This window comes from Colias eurytheme, chromosome 8 (genome assembly GCF_061535395.1).
Source record: "Colias eurytheme isolate Ceu_HAF_F1 chromosome 8, ilColEury1 Martin Lab GWU primary, whole genome shotgun sequence".
In the NCBI taxonomy this organism is placed as follows: domain Eukaryota; kingdom Metazoa; phylum Arthropoda; class Insecta; order Lepidoptera; family Pieridae; genus Colias; species Colias eurytheme.
Genome location: NC_142987.1, coordinates 2,135,400 through 2,150,327, shown reverse-complemented (window position 1 = coordinate 2,150,327; position 14,928 = coordinate 2,135,400). Strand labels below are relative to the sequence as shown.

The following is a 14,928-nucleotide window of genomic DNA, read 5'->3' as shown; positions in this document are numbered from 1 at the left end:
AATTTAAATGTAGCGATGTTGTCTCACCAAAGAGAAGGTCAATACGATATGATACGCCATCTTTAAGGAATTAAGAGATTCAGATGCTATCGATCGTGGAATTTGCATCCGTTATACATTACCTATACTTACATGATCAGTGACAATATATTGTTTTACATAAAAATACTGTTGTGATGTTTATTTTCGTGTAAATGACGATACCGGATACCGTCAGTCAGATAAAAACTTTTAGAGCCCGGAAGGAAACTTTGCTTTTCGTTTTAGTGTCTATGGCAATGTATTTTTTTTTAACTCAACTTAAAAGATACAAAGCCGCTTTCTAAATTGCCACTTCCTATTCATAATATAAAATAGGCTTAAAAATAGGTATATAAATTTATGGATTATGATTTAATTAATGATTAGATACTCAGACAAACATGCTACATCGCACTTAAATAAATCCCATCGTATTATGCAAACGAAAGATCGAATCGATATAATGAACCAGCACAGAATGTTATACCTAGTCAAAGATGTTTCACAAATATAAAGCAAATTTCAGTCGAATGATAAATTGTAACATTGGGTGTGGCATCGTTTGTAGAAAACAATAATATTTGAATATTAAACGAGCTCGTGACAATATTGCTAGATAGTTTGTATCACAATATGGAAATCGAAATAAAGTATGCAATGGATACTCGTTAAAATGATTCTGGAGTAAATTTAAATGAATAACTCCCGAGACATGTTTTAGATCCTCATTTATTCTTATTTATACAACTGTTGTAATAGTTATCGTATTTTGTATTGCCTATTCGTATACATTACTATTGTAACTTGTAACTCTTGTAAGAGAGAATATTTTGTTAACACTTATCGTTAAGGCGAGGAGGAACGGCTAGTTTTACAACGGATTAATTACAAAGGTATTCACGCGGTATTCGCACACAAACCAACAAGCAAATACTAATTAATATAATCCCAGACTATTATCTCTATCTATATCCATATACGGACACAAAGCACCGCCTAACAATGGTGTTGTCATCGTTAAATTCTATTATGGTATTAACGGACTTGCAAAAATAGTTAATCGCGGTTTTATTCGTAATTGGTATTAATAAGAAAATATTTTTTCGTGTTATCTATATGAAAAATGATAATTGCTTGTACAATAATTACATTACTAGCAACATAGTAAGTTTTCTTGTTTATTTATAGGACAGGAATGGTGTTTGAAGTAGAACAACATCGTGTCTTGTTTATGGCTGTGTTTATTTATTTTTTCTCCATAATTCTAATAAATCTACCGGGCAACGACTGGACGTTTTATCGAAGTTAGTTATTAATTAGCAGAGCATTGCTATTTCACTTTTCTGGAAAATCCACTGCTCTGATAAAGACATACCTACCTTGTCTATTCTTATATATCATTAGACTAAATTTTCCAGATTTTGCCTACTCTACCATATAGCTGTATGCAATGTTAACATTGAGAATCAACATAATCTTTATAGAAATCATAAATTACAAATTTACAACCATCTTTTAGCAAACTTAGTTTTAATCACACACCTTTTCTATAAAAAATACCAAGGCCTAGGCAAGGCCATAAAAATCTAAATAGTAAAAAAATCTAGTAACGAAACACAAAGCTAAATAGCTATATAATTGGCTCGCTCGTGCGCGATCAGCAATATCCGGTAAACTTTAGCATCTCTACTCCGATTGGTTAAAACAATGCACTTATAAGATGCCCTCTATCGACTAAAACTTGTAACAATAGGACAGATAACCGTCTCGTCCTATTAGTGCAGCACGAAATTCAAAGTTAAGAACCATTTTATAAATTATGCACGAGGAAATGTAAGGCAATAAATTAGTGCTACCAGTTATCTCAATCGGATTTATTCTGCTGCATCTTTGAAAATTATAGTGGTAAATACTAGATGGATAGTGTTTAAATGATTGGTTGTAATTATACTGCATATGCCGCGAAATAATGAAAACACAAACACAAACTGACAACAAAATTTGTAAATACATATTATTGAAAACAAAATTTTATTGAAATAATATGTATTTACAAATTACAATTGAATAAATTGTAAAGAAAACTCATGTGACTTGGTTTAACTAAAAATACATACCTATAAAATCTAGTCTTAAATATTATCTAAAACAAGCACAATCAAACATTCCCCTACAATATTAGTATATAGATTATAGGCATATTTAACTCTCTAACATCTCACGAATTCGCTCGCTATGCTATCAGCTAGGATATCGTCGCGTGCGGCTTCTAAATAACTTATATAAGCACATGTAATGAAGATCTATTTACTGCATAATGTAAGCCGTTATTCAGAGGTACCTGTGGGCGGCTGTCAGTGGCATGATGGATAGGTTGGCATATAAGGTTAGGATTTAGGTGCGCTTTATGATTTGGAACTTTTGAAATACCTGAATTACAGCGTGATTTTTGAATAACTTTCCAAATTGAATGTATGTTCGCAATTTTCATGTGGTTTTTTTTAAGTTAATCTTGAAAGTTTGAATTAATAATTAAATAATATGTGGCTGACAAGAACATCATATAACTTGAAGCAGGAGAAGTTTATTTACAGGCTTGAATATAGAAGTGTTAATTTTCAGTTAATTTAATCTGTAATAATGTTATTTTACAGCGACTGTTAAGTTACATTTTGTAGGATATAATCTATTATTTTATCGTCCTTGTAAATATTCCAAAATATCAGTCTCTATATCGCTTTCAGACTCAAAGTTTATATGGATAGAAAAAATGTGTTAATCTTTAACTACAATATAAAAGCGGTATTTTCCGGTTGGCATACGGAATCTAATGTGCTTTGCATTAGATTCCTGAAACCATTCAATGCCAATTCAAAGCATTATCACCGCTTATTCCAATAATTTCAACACCCGCGCGCGAAGACACTAATTCATAATTTATGGCTAACTCTCCTTTACTCTCTGACATTATCACTTATCCTATAAGTAACAGATTCATAATATCTCAGTTATTCGTAACAATAGCAGCGATAAGCTGTTGATGTATTATTTTGTGTTGCAATTAGTACATACGTGGCGTTTTACGCATTATTTGCGTGATGGTTATTTCGGAGAGGACGGTAACCATTGCTTGCTAGGTTTCTTGCTAAATATACAAGCATTATATTATGAGACACATGAAGAGTTGATTCTTGTAAATAAAAAAATCGATACAGCAGGATAAATGGGCCTACAATGCTAAAATCTTCGTCGTGTTTTATAAACAAAGTCGTAATTTTATATGTTTAGAATCTTAATCTATAAAATACTAAACACCCAACACCTAAATTTTAGATAAATGCTTCAAAATATAGTAGGCTAAAAACTTACATTCCCCTTTTCAGTATTATAATTATTAATTAGTAGTTATCAGTATTATATTACAACTAGCGGTCCGCCCCGGCTTCGCCCGTGGTACATATGAAAAATAGATGTTGGCCGATTCTCAGACTTACCCGATATGCACAGAAAATTTCATGAGAATCGGTCCAACCGTTTCGGAGGAGTATGCAGACTAACATTGTGACACGAGAATTTTATATATGTATAAGATTTCAGTATTAATAACAAAGCCATAAATTAAACTATAAACACGCACACCCGGAGTGTGTTATTGTAATAATAGAGAAATTAGAGTTTATTTCCGGTATTTGAAAAAAAAATTGTTCGAATTACTTCTATCATCAACAAAAAATAGTGCCTACCCATACCCATTTAGTCTGTAGTATGTGAAAAGGGTGAAAAGGCGATACGAAACATTATATCATTACTAATCTCCATTCAAGGAAGTCTATGGCCGTCGACCCAAGTAGTTTTTACTGTAATAAAATTACGGCCGACTCCTGTATGCACATTCGATGTAATTCTGAATTCCGAGCATACATTAACATAATTTTAATTATTTTTTTTCGGATTATGTACATAAAATTAATACTGATAATTACCATACGCCCTTATTGTTTTTACGTAAATTATTATGCAAGCAATATAGCGTTTGCAACGTTGTTCGTTTGACAATGTGTCTTGGTACAGGGTTGTTATGGTAGGGGGGTATTGTAGCGATCGAAAGGGCCGATAGCACGCGCGCCACACTATCCATACTCCCTACTGTGAATTCTCTTACAAAGACCTAGCTATTATCTAGACTAGATCGTTTAAAAGCTTTATTAGATTTAATTTCATGCTTTCCTTTATTTAGTAGATTGAGCTTTACGCACTCAAATCTCTCGTCCCTTCTTGATATACTCATATACCTATCTACATTTTTATCTTCAAATATTTCATATAGGTCCTCTATATCAATTTTGATTGACTATGCCCTAGTGTTGTGTTGTGGAAAAAATAGGCTGCATCGCCACAAGCATTCAATTCAAACACACAAAAACATATGTCTATTCGTAATACATCTGTGGCTCATTTCCATAAAGCTGCTGAATAAGCGTGAAATGCATTATTTCGGTCTATCTATTCGCAGGGACAATTAACGATTTTCGTAATGTATCCAATCAACGACTCACGTTTCTATTGTTAATTATCTTATCTCCCGCTTGCCATAACTTACCGTTCTCAGAATAATTCGGAACACCTGGGTACCTTCACAATTGGTGTGTTTAATTCCAATGAGCTTCTGTTTTCTTCAAGTAAGTAAAACTAAATTAATTGAATGAATTATAGTGTAAATGTTTACTTCTAATTTAAAATTTCAAAATTAGTCTCTTCTACGTAATTTAATATAAGAACAATTCAATAAATTAAAAGTGTTTATGAGGAACCCCAGTTGTTAGGACTATCAAAATATACGAGGCAATTATTTTTAACTAATTGCTCGATGTTATTGTGAAAAAAACCAATAGTTATTTTGTTTCATATACGTAGTTGCATGAAACATGAAAGCAGTAACATTGGCTGTTATTTTTATACAATTGTGTGGAAATGTAAAATTTTCACTTGGTTATTTAGTAGGTGCGGGCTGTAAGTATAATTTATTACCTTTAATTCAAATTTATTATTAAAATTCCTAGATAAATAATTTGTGATACATTTGATACAGAACCTAATACAATTCTTAAGCATATTCTAGTAATTCACACTAAAATATTAAGGTGCAAATTTCCCTTGTCCTACATAACGCTGATCCTGCGCCCCATCGATCAATAAGAAATTGTGGAATACAAAACATATATATATACACTATTAATTTTTTGCCATAGTAAACGTCCGCTTCGCCCAAATGCTGCACACAGACACCAAGTACCAATTACTTCGAGAAGAAATGATTAAGGCCAATACACACAATCTGGTCTATCACTGCAGAGCTGATAAGAGCGACTGCGATGCAGCGCTAGCCAAGATGAGGTATAAAGCCAGCAAACACTTCTACGCTTTGTCCAAGGCTGTGGTGGATTATGTGAAGAATAAATGGCAGGCAAGACCTACTGGATATGTTGGTAAGATATAATAGTGATAGCTGCTATAAAATTGCGTAATTAGTAGATTTATTGATCTAAGTAGGGAATTATAAATAATCTTGTATATTCGTATTAAAAAAATAACATTACAATTTATTGTAAATGTACTCCGTCGTAAATGAAGTACCTACCTACTTGTATAATTTGTTTACTTTGGACATGTTCATGATCTTTTTTTTCCAGGTACAGCCACATTCTGCCAAGACAACGTTTGTGTGCCAGACACAGACCCTCCCATCGTGTATGGAGGCTGCTATACCCTCATTTCGTGTGGAGGCAACCAGACTTGGCATCTCGATCCTGTGGTATACAAAAAGAAGAGAGGGCGCTTGTATTAAGTGTAATAAAAATTCAAAGCTCAAACTGTTTTCTTACCTTTTTCCAATTTCCTTCTCAACTTACTTTGTTGCATTTTATAAAAGCTTGTAACGAGAGCTGCAGTCGTGAATGAGAATCCTGTATTCACATGTATTCAAAATATAGACGTAAATAATAAAATTAAACTTCAACTTAATAATATCTAATACAACCCTAACCTCTATTTTAAACTTCGAGAGTGGAAGTGTTATGTTATATACCTAAGTCTTTAAAACATGACTCAAGGATACCTTCCTAATTAAATTCAAATTAGTCAACTTACATACATAATTATAATTATATTTTTGTGCCGAAAAGTATGCGTATTTATTTAAAAAAAGCAAACCCAGAAAATACATCACCATCCCGTCCGAAATCTAAACTTTCTACAAACTTCATTTCGTCCGGTATTGCACGATTCAGGATTACAATCAAGTATCGTGACACGAAAAACAAAAGGCAAGACCACCTGTTGTATTGTCGAGGAACAATGCGCGGTTTTATTGTTACTAGTATCTAGATAAATCGTTTATAAGACTGCTCACCAGATGTTCGCGTTAATCGTAAAATGATTTGGTGAAAATGTGGCTGCGCTTCGTCGGCTTCGCTTTCTTCTGTGCGGTGCAGGCTGAGATCAGGAGTAGCTTGATCTTTAATAAGTGAGTACTATGTTATGTAACGCTGATAATTGTAAGAACTACTATGACGCCGATCTACGCATTTGTTTAGCGATTGCAAACCGATGTTTCTACGCTTGGTCATCCCTAGGCTTTCCTTTTTTAATGAACAATAGGGAAGCGCTTCACCACGATCTCGCCTCCTGGGGAGTGAATATATAGTTTAAAATGTAGCGCGCTTCCTTACTAACCTGTTCACTCTTCTCGTGAAGAACACAAATTCAGGAAGCGTGTAACAGTTCCTCGCGGTTCGAAAAAAGAATGTAGATATATTCCTATACGATCTTTTTTATTCTAGTTGATTAGTCTGGTTATAAAATCCATACTAATATTATAAACTAGCCGTCCGCCCCGGCTTCGCCCGTGGTACATATTTACGTTTTCTCTACATAAAAACCATCCTCGTACTTCAAGGAATATAATAAAAAAAGAATTATCGAAATCGGTTCAGCCGTTCTCGAGTTATGCGCTTACCAACACATTTTGCGATTCATTTTTATATTATAGATGCGAAAGTAACTCTGTCTGTCTGTCTGTTACTCAATCACGCCTAAACTACTGAACCAATTTTCATGAAATTTGGTATGGAGATATTTTGTTACCCGAGAAAGGACATAGGCTACTTTTTATCCCGGTATAATGACGCGATCCCGGAAATCCGTCGGGAACGGGAACTATGCGGGTTTTTCTTTGACTGCGCGGGCGAAGCCGCGGGCGGAAACCTAGTTGGTTATAAAACTCTTCTTTATCATTAGACATTCTTAATTAAGATATGTTTTGATTTGTCACCAACCTGTTATCATGTAAATTGTCCACATTCACATGTTATCAATCCCACAGGCTACTAAACGTAAAACCAGTAGGAGCTCAAATTGCCAAGAGTTTCGTACCGCTTACGGAGTTGCCTCCACCTCGCATCCGCCATGGTTCTGGGAGACGACATCTTGAAGACGAATGCAGTAAAGCACCACAGTGGAAGGAAGTTAACGAAGGCGGGAAAGTAGATATACTTGGCGATTACTATGACGATAGAGTTGCTAAAACCGTCGCTACTGTTATAATACCGGATCATATAGATTGTAAGTAATATAATAAGACTATTACCTTTATAACACATTTATTGCGCTACTAGCAAGATTGCAATAATTGGAAGTTAATTATCTATATTTTATTGTAAAGTTACTCTATCTACTTATACAAAGGGTATAAAAGTGTCATAATTGAGATTCAGGACAAAGTTCGAAAACCAGTATAGTAAATTTGTTTACTGCACTATTAAAAAAATCCTTTCTCTCTTTGAGCCTACCTTTCATCTTCCTATATTTCTATTATGTTCAACTGTTTTAACTAATGCTACATAATTTGTTACAGATAAGCATTTCCAAGTGACGACCCCAGTGCCGTACCTTACAGTGGGTCCCATAGAAGCCATAGGTTACCACCCTAGTACCATAAAATCTGATCATCCAAGCGAGTGTGAGAAGATCTACCAGGACCACATAGCTGACCAGTATTCAGATGAGACCACAGACTATTCAGAAGAATCTCTGGAAATGGCAAGAATGCCGCTTTTCCCGACGAATGTTCGAGAATCTATTGAGGAACGATTTGCTCATATGTACGATGATATGCGATAGTTTTGTGTAATAAATTTTGTTACTTTTTTACTTAATAATGTTTTTTATTATATCCTACTACATACTACCTAAACATAACCAAACCATTTTATTTCGACTTTTCAAAGAAAATAAGTACACACTTAGAATTCTTATAGACGCGTTAAAAAATTACACCACATAATATAACTTGAATGAGTGAAAACTATAAAATTGCATTTTATAATATTTAAAACTAAATAACTAAATTTACTTAATAATGTTTTTCGTCGACTACGCTTCTAAAAACTTAGATCGGAAAAAACAAATCGATGTCAGTTATTTCGACTTTAAGAAAGCGTTCGATCGCGTAGATAATGACGTCCTTTTGCGCAAATTTTCTATGATTGGTTTCACTCCCAGGCTGGTAAAATATTTTGCAGACTACCTCCGGGATCGTTTTCAATTTGTACAACTTGGTAGTTATCGTTCAGATCCATATGCCATCAATTCTGGTATCAGTCAAGGCAGTACCCTCGGACCTACTCAATTTCTGGTAATGATCAACGATCTTCCAGATGTTATTAGTTCTTCCCAGTGTCTTATGTTTGCCGACGATCTAAAATTATATTTGGCTGTAGGAAGTATTGAGGATTGTCAGGCATTACAAAACGATATAAATAGCGTCTGCGAATGGAGTAAAATGAACCGTTTAGATCTTAATGAGGCAAAATGTAAAGTAATGACTTTTACTAGGAGTAAATCCCCACATCTCTATGACTATAAAGTTTTGGATAAGATTGTAGCTAGAGAGAATTCGATTCGTGATTTAGGCGTATTATTCGATCGTTCCTTAAGTTTTAATGACCACATAATTGATTTATGCCATAATGCATATAAAGCCCTTGGATTTATTTTTAGGCAGACTGCTCGTTTTAATGACAAAACTGTTATCACTAGCCTTTATTATGCGTTTGTACGTAGTAAGCTTGAATATAACGCTATCGTGTGGAGCCCGCATGAAAAAATTTACACGTTAATGATTGAAAAAATTCAACGTAAGTTCTCAAGATGCCTTTTCCGGAAGATGTATGGATATTATCCCTACTTATATCCATCCTTGTACGTTACGGGGATGGTTGGAATGGATACACTCGAGCTACGACGCGAGCGCGCGCTTATGGTTCATTATTATCTGCGGCACTGGGGGCCTGTGGTGTGTGGGCACCGAGCTGCTCCGTGCAGTGGCGCTCGCGTCCGCTGTTCGCGGAGAGCCTGCTCCGGACGCGAGCCGCTTGGAGTGCACCCACCCATCATGCACTCAATTTGTTAAATAAATTTGTACGTGCTAAATCTGAAGTGGACCTATTTAATGTTAATATTGTATCGTTTGTCTCTAATTGTACCTTATTTTTAAGTCAGACTTTGTAATAATTGTTATCTTTGTGCGTTTTGGTATGTTTTGTACTGTAAGTCAAAGATGTATAAATAAATAAATAAATAAAAAAAAATAAATAAAAAAAAAATAAAAAACTTACAATAGCCCCGGAGAGCAGCTGATTGTATTGTATTATTTTTGAAGAAATCATACAAGACCATCAGGATCGCTGGCTCAATAGTTTTCTTTATTTTATCGTCGGTCTTATATCGGTCGTGTTAAATTAATTCAATTCAAAAGTGATACCAACTTCAAAAGTTATAATTTGATAAAAAAAAACATGACCAAATAAATCGTTTTTAGTCCTTTATTTTATAATATTTATTAATATAATAAACTTATAGATATCATATAATGCATCTTCTCAAACAGGTCCAGCTTGCAAATTAAATTTATTAGGTAACTTAACGTCCTTATCTTTTTCATCTAAAATTTCTTCTGTCTCATCGTCATCGAAGTCATCCATATCCAACGGATTTCTAGAAAAAAAAAATAAATGATGTAAATGTTATTCAAGCAACAATTAATCAGAACTGAACTAAACATCGTATCAGAACTGAACTAAACATCAAATGTTTAGTTCCTATGAAACCTATGGAACGAATTTCCTCATGCGGTATTTCCATTTTCCAAACGGTTACGTTACTTAGGAACCTTCAAGAAAAGTAACAATGTCCCCGGCATTGCTGGTGCCTATGGGCGACGCAGTGCACTCAACATCAGGTGACGCGTCTGCTCTGTTGCCTCCTCTTATATAAAAAAAATCTACGTACATTTTTTTTTACATAGTAACTCAATGTTTGCTAATTGAATTTTTTTCTGCTTTCATGTCGCTACGAATATTGAAAATATACGTATATACACTTACTTATTCCAGTCTATCTTGTGCCTCTTCCTGTAAAAAATCAAAATACATTTTGTTAAAATGTTCTAGGTCTCCTTCACTACTTATAATAATTTACGAAACTTTTTTGAACAATATTGGTCATATCACAAAACAGTTGAAACACAGTCTAACTCAAGTCTAACTTTAAACCAGGGATCTGTCACTTTATCAGTTGTCTATGTGAAATACGACAAAACCAGATTAAAGAGAACCCGCGCTTAAAGTTAAACCCTGTCTAATTTTTTTTATAGTAAGATAGTAACTTTAACCTAAAAGTGGATTAAAAAAACTTACTTTAAACTAATGATATTTGGCCACCTTACGTTAAAAAAATTCTTAGATTTCACAAAAAAAACTTATCTTCAAAATCTAAATAGATTTTACTGACCTATTGGTAGCAATGTAGTCTTGGTCCATATATTCCTCAGACACTTCAACAGACAGCGGCTGACCTCTGTGATCTTGGAGGATACCGAAATATCGTGGCGCTCGGGAAACCGTGAATAGGAGACCTGCAAATATGAGCAATACAGTTAAACCAAGTGAAAACATACTCCTTTAAGGAGTAGTTTAGTTTAAGGAGTATTACGTAGATTTTTTTTTTTTGGAAAATTAAGGTTAAGGTTATAGACAAGTAATAATGAATTTAATTACTACTAATTTGACAATATTTCATATTAAATGTACTTTATGAATCGTTTAACTAGATATATTTTATTCACATAATATACTGAAATAATAGTAAATATGGCGTTTTATGTAACTGCTAAGAGTAAAACAAAAGTATGTATTACAAAAACTTGATCGACTAAAAAGGAACTCAGGCGCAAAAATATAGCCACGATAAAGTTATTTCATTTTGGAATTAAAAATAAAGTATACTTACTATCATCAAAAGCCCATATGCCTCTAATTGCAATTATTAATACTACAAAAAACATCTCCAACGTTATGTACTTTTCAGTCATTTTAATTCTTTACTGTAGCTTATTATATTTGCGACTTATATCCGGAACATATTTTGTAAATGCTCAAACTAGATTGCCTTTTCGAAAACGTTTTAGGAATAAAGTGTTGCCTAATTGAAAACGAAATGTTTAGAAAAACAAACAGTGTTTGCTTTAATTATATCGATCAGGAAACAAACTTCGACACGTGATTAATATCCTAAACCGTTTCACGCGAACTTAAGAATTTTTTTTTAACATTTCTCAGAAATTGTTTACAATTAAAATTATTTACTTCGTTTATACAATAGTGCAGTGGAGAAATCGCTAAATCACAGACTGAACAATATCTACGCTCAGGGGTTGAAAATTTTTCAGTAACAAGCAAAAATGAAGAGGGTAGTTATTAGCAAAAAAAAATGTGTGCGTGTACTAGTGTACACACGTAAGAAGTGAAACTTCTTTATGACCTTATTTTTCAAAAAATAATTTACTATATGCAACTTTACAGAAATACGTCGAATCAAGCGTGGTAGGGATATGAAAAAGATAGCGCGTAACGGAAAAAATGTCACGCGTATTGAAAAAATGTTACACTAAATTTTTTTCCAACCCCGTTAAAGAAGTTTCACTTCAAAAATTCACGTTAATAACAATTAATAGCAGTCTAGTAAAAAAAGATAGGGAGCAACATCAATTCTTTGAAAATAAACGACTAAATATGGATCAATGATATGAGGACTGTTTTTAATAGAGATACCTATACTTAGGTATGCATGCATGATGCATCGCTTAAATTTATTTACGACTTTGGGTGGAGAAAAGGTTACCTAACCTAACCTTAGAGTGTTTTAACACTTTTAATTAAGTATACTTATATAAGAGAAAGAGCCAGTCAAAGATATTGCAAAACGAATTTTTCATCAAGTCTTTAATGAAATTTAATTTAATTGTCTCCACAAGCTTAAAACAAAGATTTATATGCTTAATATTCAAACAGAAAAGATAGTTGATTTTTAATGATTTTCACTGTTTTATGGCGTAGATTTCTAATTTATGTATAATCGATAAGCACATTTAGGACGTATGATCAGCCATCAGATTTTATTGTTGTTTTAAATTAATTACAGACACATTGCAAGTATTTGCAACCTACTTCAGTTTGTACCACGTTTGTACTAAATGCGTTCTAACGTCTAACGTACCCGGGATACAAATATTATGGTAGAATATTATATTGCCAATGTTTCTTGGCAATGAAGTAGCTAAAAGAAACAAAAATTTTAAAATCTATAGAGTATTTTTTGAGTTATATAAAGGAACAAATGTTTCTAGATTATACGTAGCCTATTCGAGTAGGTAAATTATGGATTTGATTAACCGAGTCCATTATAAATCCATACTAATATTATAAATGCGAAAGTAACTCTGTCTGTCTGTCTGTTACTCAATCACGCCTAAACTACTGAACCAATTTTCATGAAATTTGGTATGGAGATATTTTGATACCCGAGAAAGGAAATAGGCTACTTTTTATGCAATCCCAGAAATCCCACAGGAACGGGAACTATGCGGGTTTTTCTTTGACTGCGCGGGCGAAGCCGCGGGCGGAAACCTAGTAACTAATAAAACACAAATTTATAATTTTAAACTTTATTTCAACTATCTATAGAACAAATTCCCTTCACCACCCCAAAGCCTCCTGCCGCCATAACCGATCAACTCTTGTCGTATAGAGTTATATTTCTTAAAGAAAAGCTTCTTTAAAATACGCTTTCTTCGCTTATCTTCCTTCAAGCAGGATTCCAGTTTGTCCATGCAAACGTCCTCTCTGGAAATATAAAAAAAAATCATGAATGTGAACAAAATAAAGGGTTTGAATGAAAATATTTAATGCTTTTTAAGTGAAACTTCTAAGCGCGATGAGAGTAAAATTTCAAGGTCGCGTCATGGCATTACCGTCACGTCATAGAGTAAGGCGACCATTTTGCTAACTTTGAATCTTGCTAAAGAAGTTTCACTTCTGACACGTGTGATCGGCACACACGATCTTTTTTTTTTTTCAAGTAAATAGGTACAAGACATTTTATAAGTTTATGATAGTTTCTATAGCTTACAATATTCTAATCCGCGGGAGAAAACTTTAGTCGTTACAAGTGTTGTGTTAAAAAATAAGTGTTAATTTAAAATGTAATAAAGAATTAAACGGAAAATTTTATATCACATAAATTCGAAATGATTTTTCATGATGGCAACTGCTTGATGATTAAATAAAAAAATATTATAAATACGAACTTGTAATTCTGATCCAAAAGTAACTTGATGGGTTCTGTTTTAGTATATTTATCCGGAAGGCGGGAACCCGGCGGCATTTTGGATAGCTCCTTCATTATCCCCATTATTGTGTTCTCTAATTGAGCTAATTTTGGCACCATTAGACGTTTAATTACCTGAAGTATAATAATTATTTCCAAATACATTTGAAGGGAAGTAAGAGCTCTCTTGTTTTAATTCCTAATTTTTAGTACGAAGATGACAAACATTAATTTAAGAACGATAAATGGTTCAAATCAGTCCAGTAGTTTCGAAGCTTATTTGGTACAAACAAATAAAACACCTTTTCTTGTTATAACATTGGTATCCATACTAATATTATAAATGCGAAAGTAACCCTGTCTGTCTGTCTGTTACTCAATCACGCCTAAACTACTGAACCAATTGTCATGAAATTTGGTATGGAGATATTTTGATACCCGAGAAAGGCCATAGGCTACTTTTTATCCCGGGAAAATGACGCAATCCCGGAAATCCCACGGGAACGGGAACTATGCGGGTTTTTCTTTGACTGCGCGGGCGAGGCCGCGGGCAGAAACCTAGTTGGTATATAAAGTATAATTGGTGAGAATATAATTATTCTTAAAAAAATGATGTAAACGTTACCTTTCCACACTTATTACCAGTCTTGCAAGGCGTTTGGAATCTTCTTCCGAGGTCCATGTTTGGTAAATTTTGAATTTGAGTTATAACATTTGATAAAGTGCCTACAGCAGAGTTTTGTACTGAAACCAATTTCTTAGATTTACTTTCAAAATATAGATATAATTTCATATTTTCATAATGAGCGTAAATCAGTTCTCTGGCCATATAAATATTATGTGCCTAGAAAAGGCTGAAAAAACTCTTGCCTTACCCATCTTTTGTCGTTTCGTTTTACCAGTCCTAGCAATATCAGGCTTATTAGATTCATCTGAATTTTTAGCACAAACGACTGTCGTAAATAAAACTACGACTAATACATTTTTCCACAAATCGGTCTGTAATTTCATTGTAACAATAACCAAATGCCCTAATACTCTCGGTTAGCACCCTTCTTCCATTGTTCGTTTCAAGCAGGATGTTTACTAAACCTAGGCTTTATCGTTAAATAATCACACGTTATTAGTTACATCGATGTTTACAAATTATGTGAGCAGTACCTACCTACCTTGCAATAACTAGCC

The 14,928-nt window shown here is 33.6% G+C and overlaps 4 protein-coding genes and 1 pseudogene across 4 annotated transcripts; 3 read left to right on the top strand and 2 right to left on the bottom strand.

The window, feature by feature from the left end:
* Positions 1 to 4,839: 4,839 nt before the first annotated feature.
* Positions 4,840 to 5,883, top strand: LOC149906314 (uncharacterized). Its single transcript, XM_090104240.1, has 3 exons — positions 4,840 to 5,031; positions 5,271 to 5,507; positions 5,712 to 5,883. Exons 1-3 carry the CDS (start codon positions 4,947 to 4,949, stop codon positions 5,864 to 5,866), a joined length of 477 nt encoding a protein of 158 aa, XP_089960366.1. The 5' UTR covers positions 4,840 to 4,946; the 3' UTR covers positions 5,867 to 5,883.
* Positions 5,884 to 6,222: 339 nt separating this feature from the next.
* On the top strand, positions 6,223 to 8,199 carry LOC149906313 (uncharacterized). Its single transcript, XM_090104203.1, has 3 exons — positions 6,223 to 6,544; positions 7,403 to 7,641; positions 7,934 to 8,199. Exons 1-3 carry the CDS (start codon positions 6,468 to 6,470, stop codon positions 8,197 to 8,199), a joined length of 582 nt encoding a protein of 193 aa, XP_089960329.1. The 5' UTR covers positions 6,223 to 6,467.
* Positions 8,200 to 8,523: 324 nt separating this feature from the next.
* Positions 8,524 to 9,654, top strand: LOC149906312 (uncharacterized; annotated as a pseudogene).
* Positions 9,655 to 9,959: 305 nt separating this feature from the next.
* On the bottom strand, positions 9,960 to 11,449 carry LOC149906311 (uncharacterized). Its single transcript, XM_090104258.1, has 4 exons — positions 11,368 to 11,449; positions 10,870 to 10,993; positions 10,464 to 10,490; positions 9,960 to 10,074 (listed from the first exon to the last, which is right to left on the bottom strand). Exons 1-4 carry the CDS (start codon positions 11,447 to 11,449, stop codon positions 9,960 to 9,962), a joined length of 348 nt encoding a protein of 115 aa, XP_089960384.1.
* Positions 11,450 to 13,090: 1,641 nt separating this feature from the next.
* On the bottom strand, positions 13,091 to 14,754 carry LOC149906310 (uncharacterized). The gene is made up of 4 exons (XM_090104202.1): positions 14,619 to 14,754; positions 14,369 to 14,487; positions 13,724 to 13,878; positions 13,091 to 13,259 (listed from the first exon to the last, which is right to left on the bottom strand). Exons 1-4 carry the CDS (start codon positions 14,752 to 14,754, stop codon positions 13,091 to 13,093), a joined length of 579 nt encoding a protein of 192 aa, XP_089960328.1.
* Positions 14,755 to 14,928: the final 174 nt, after the last annotated feature.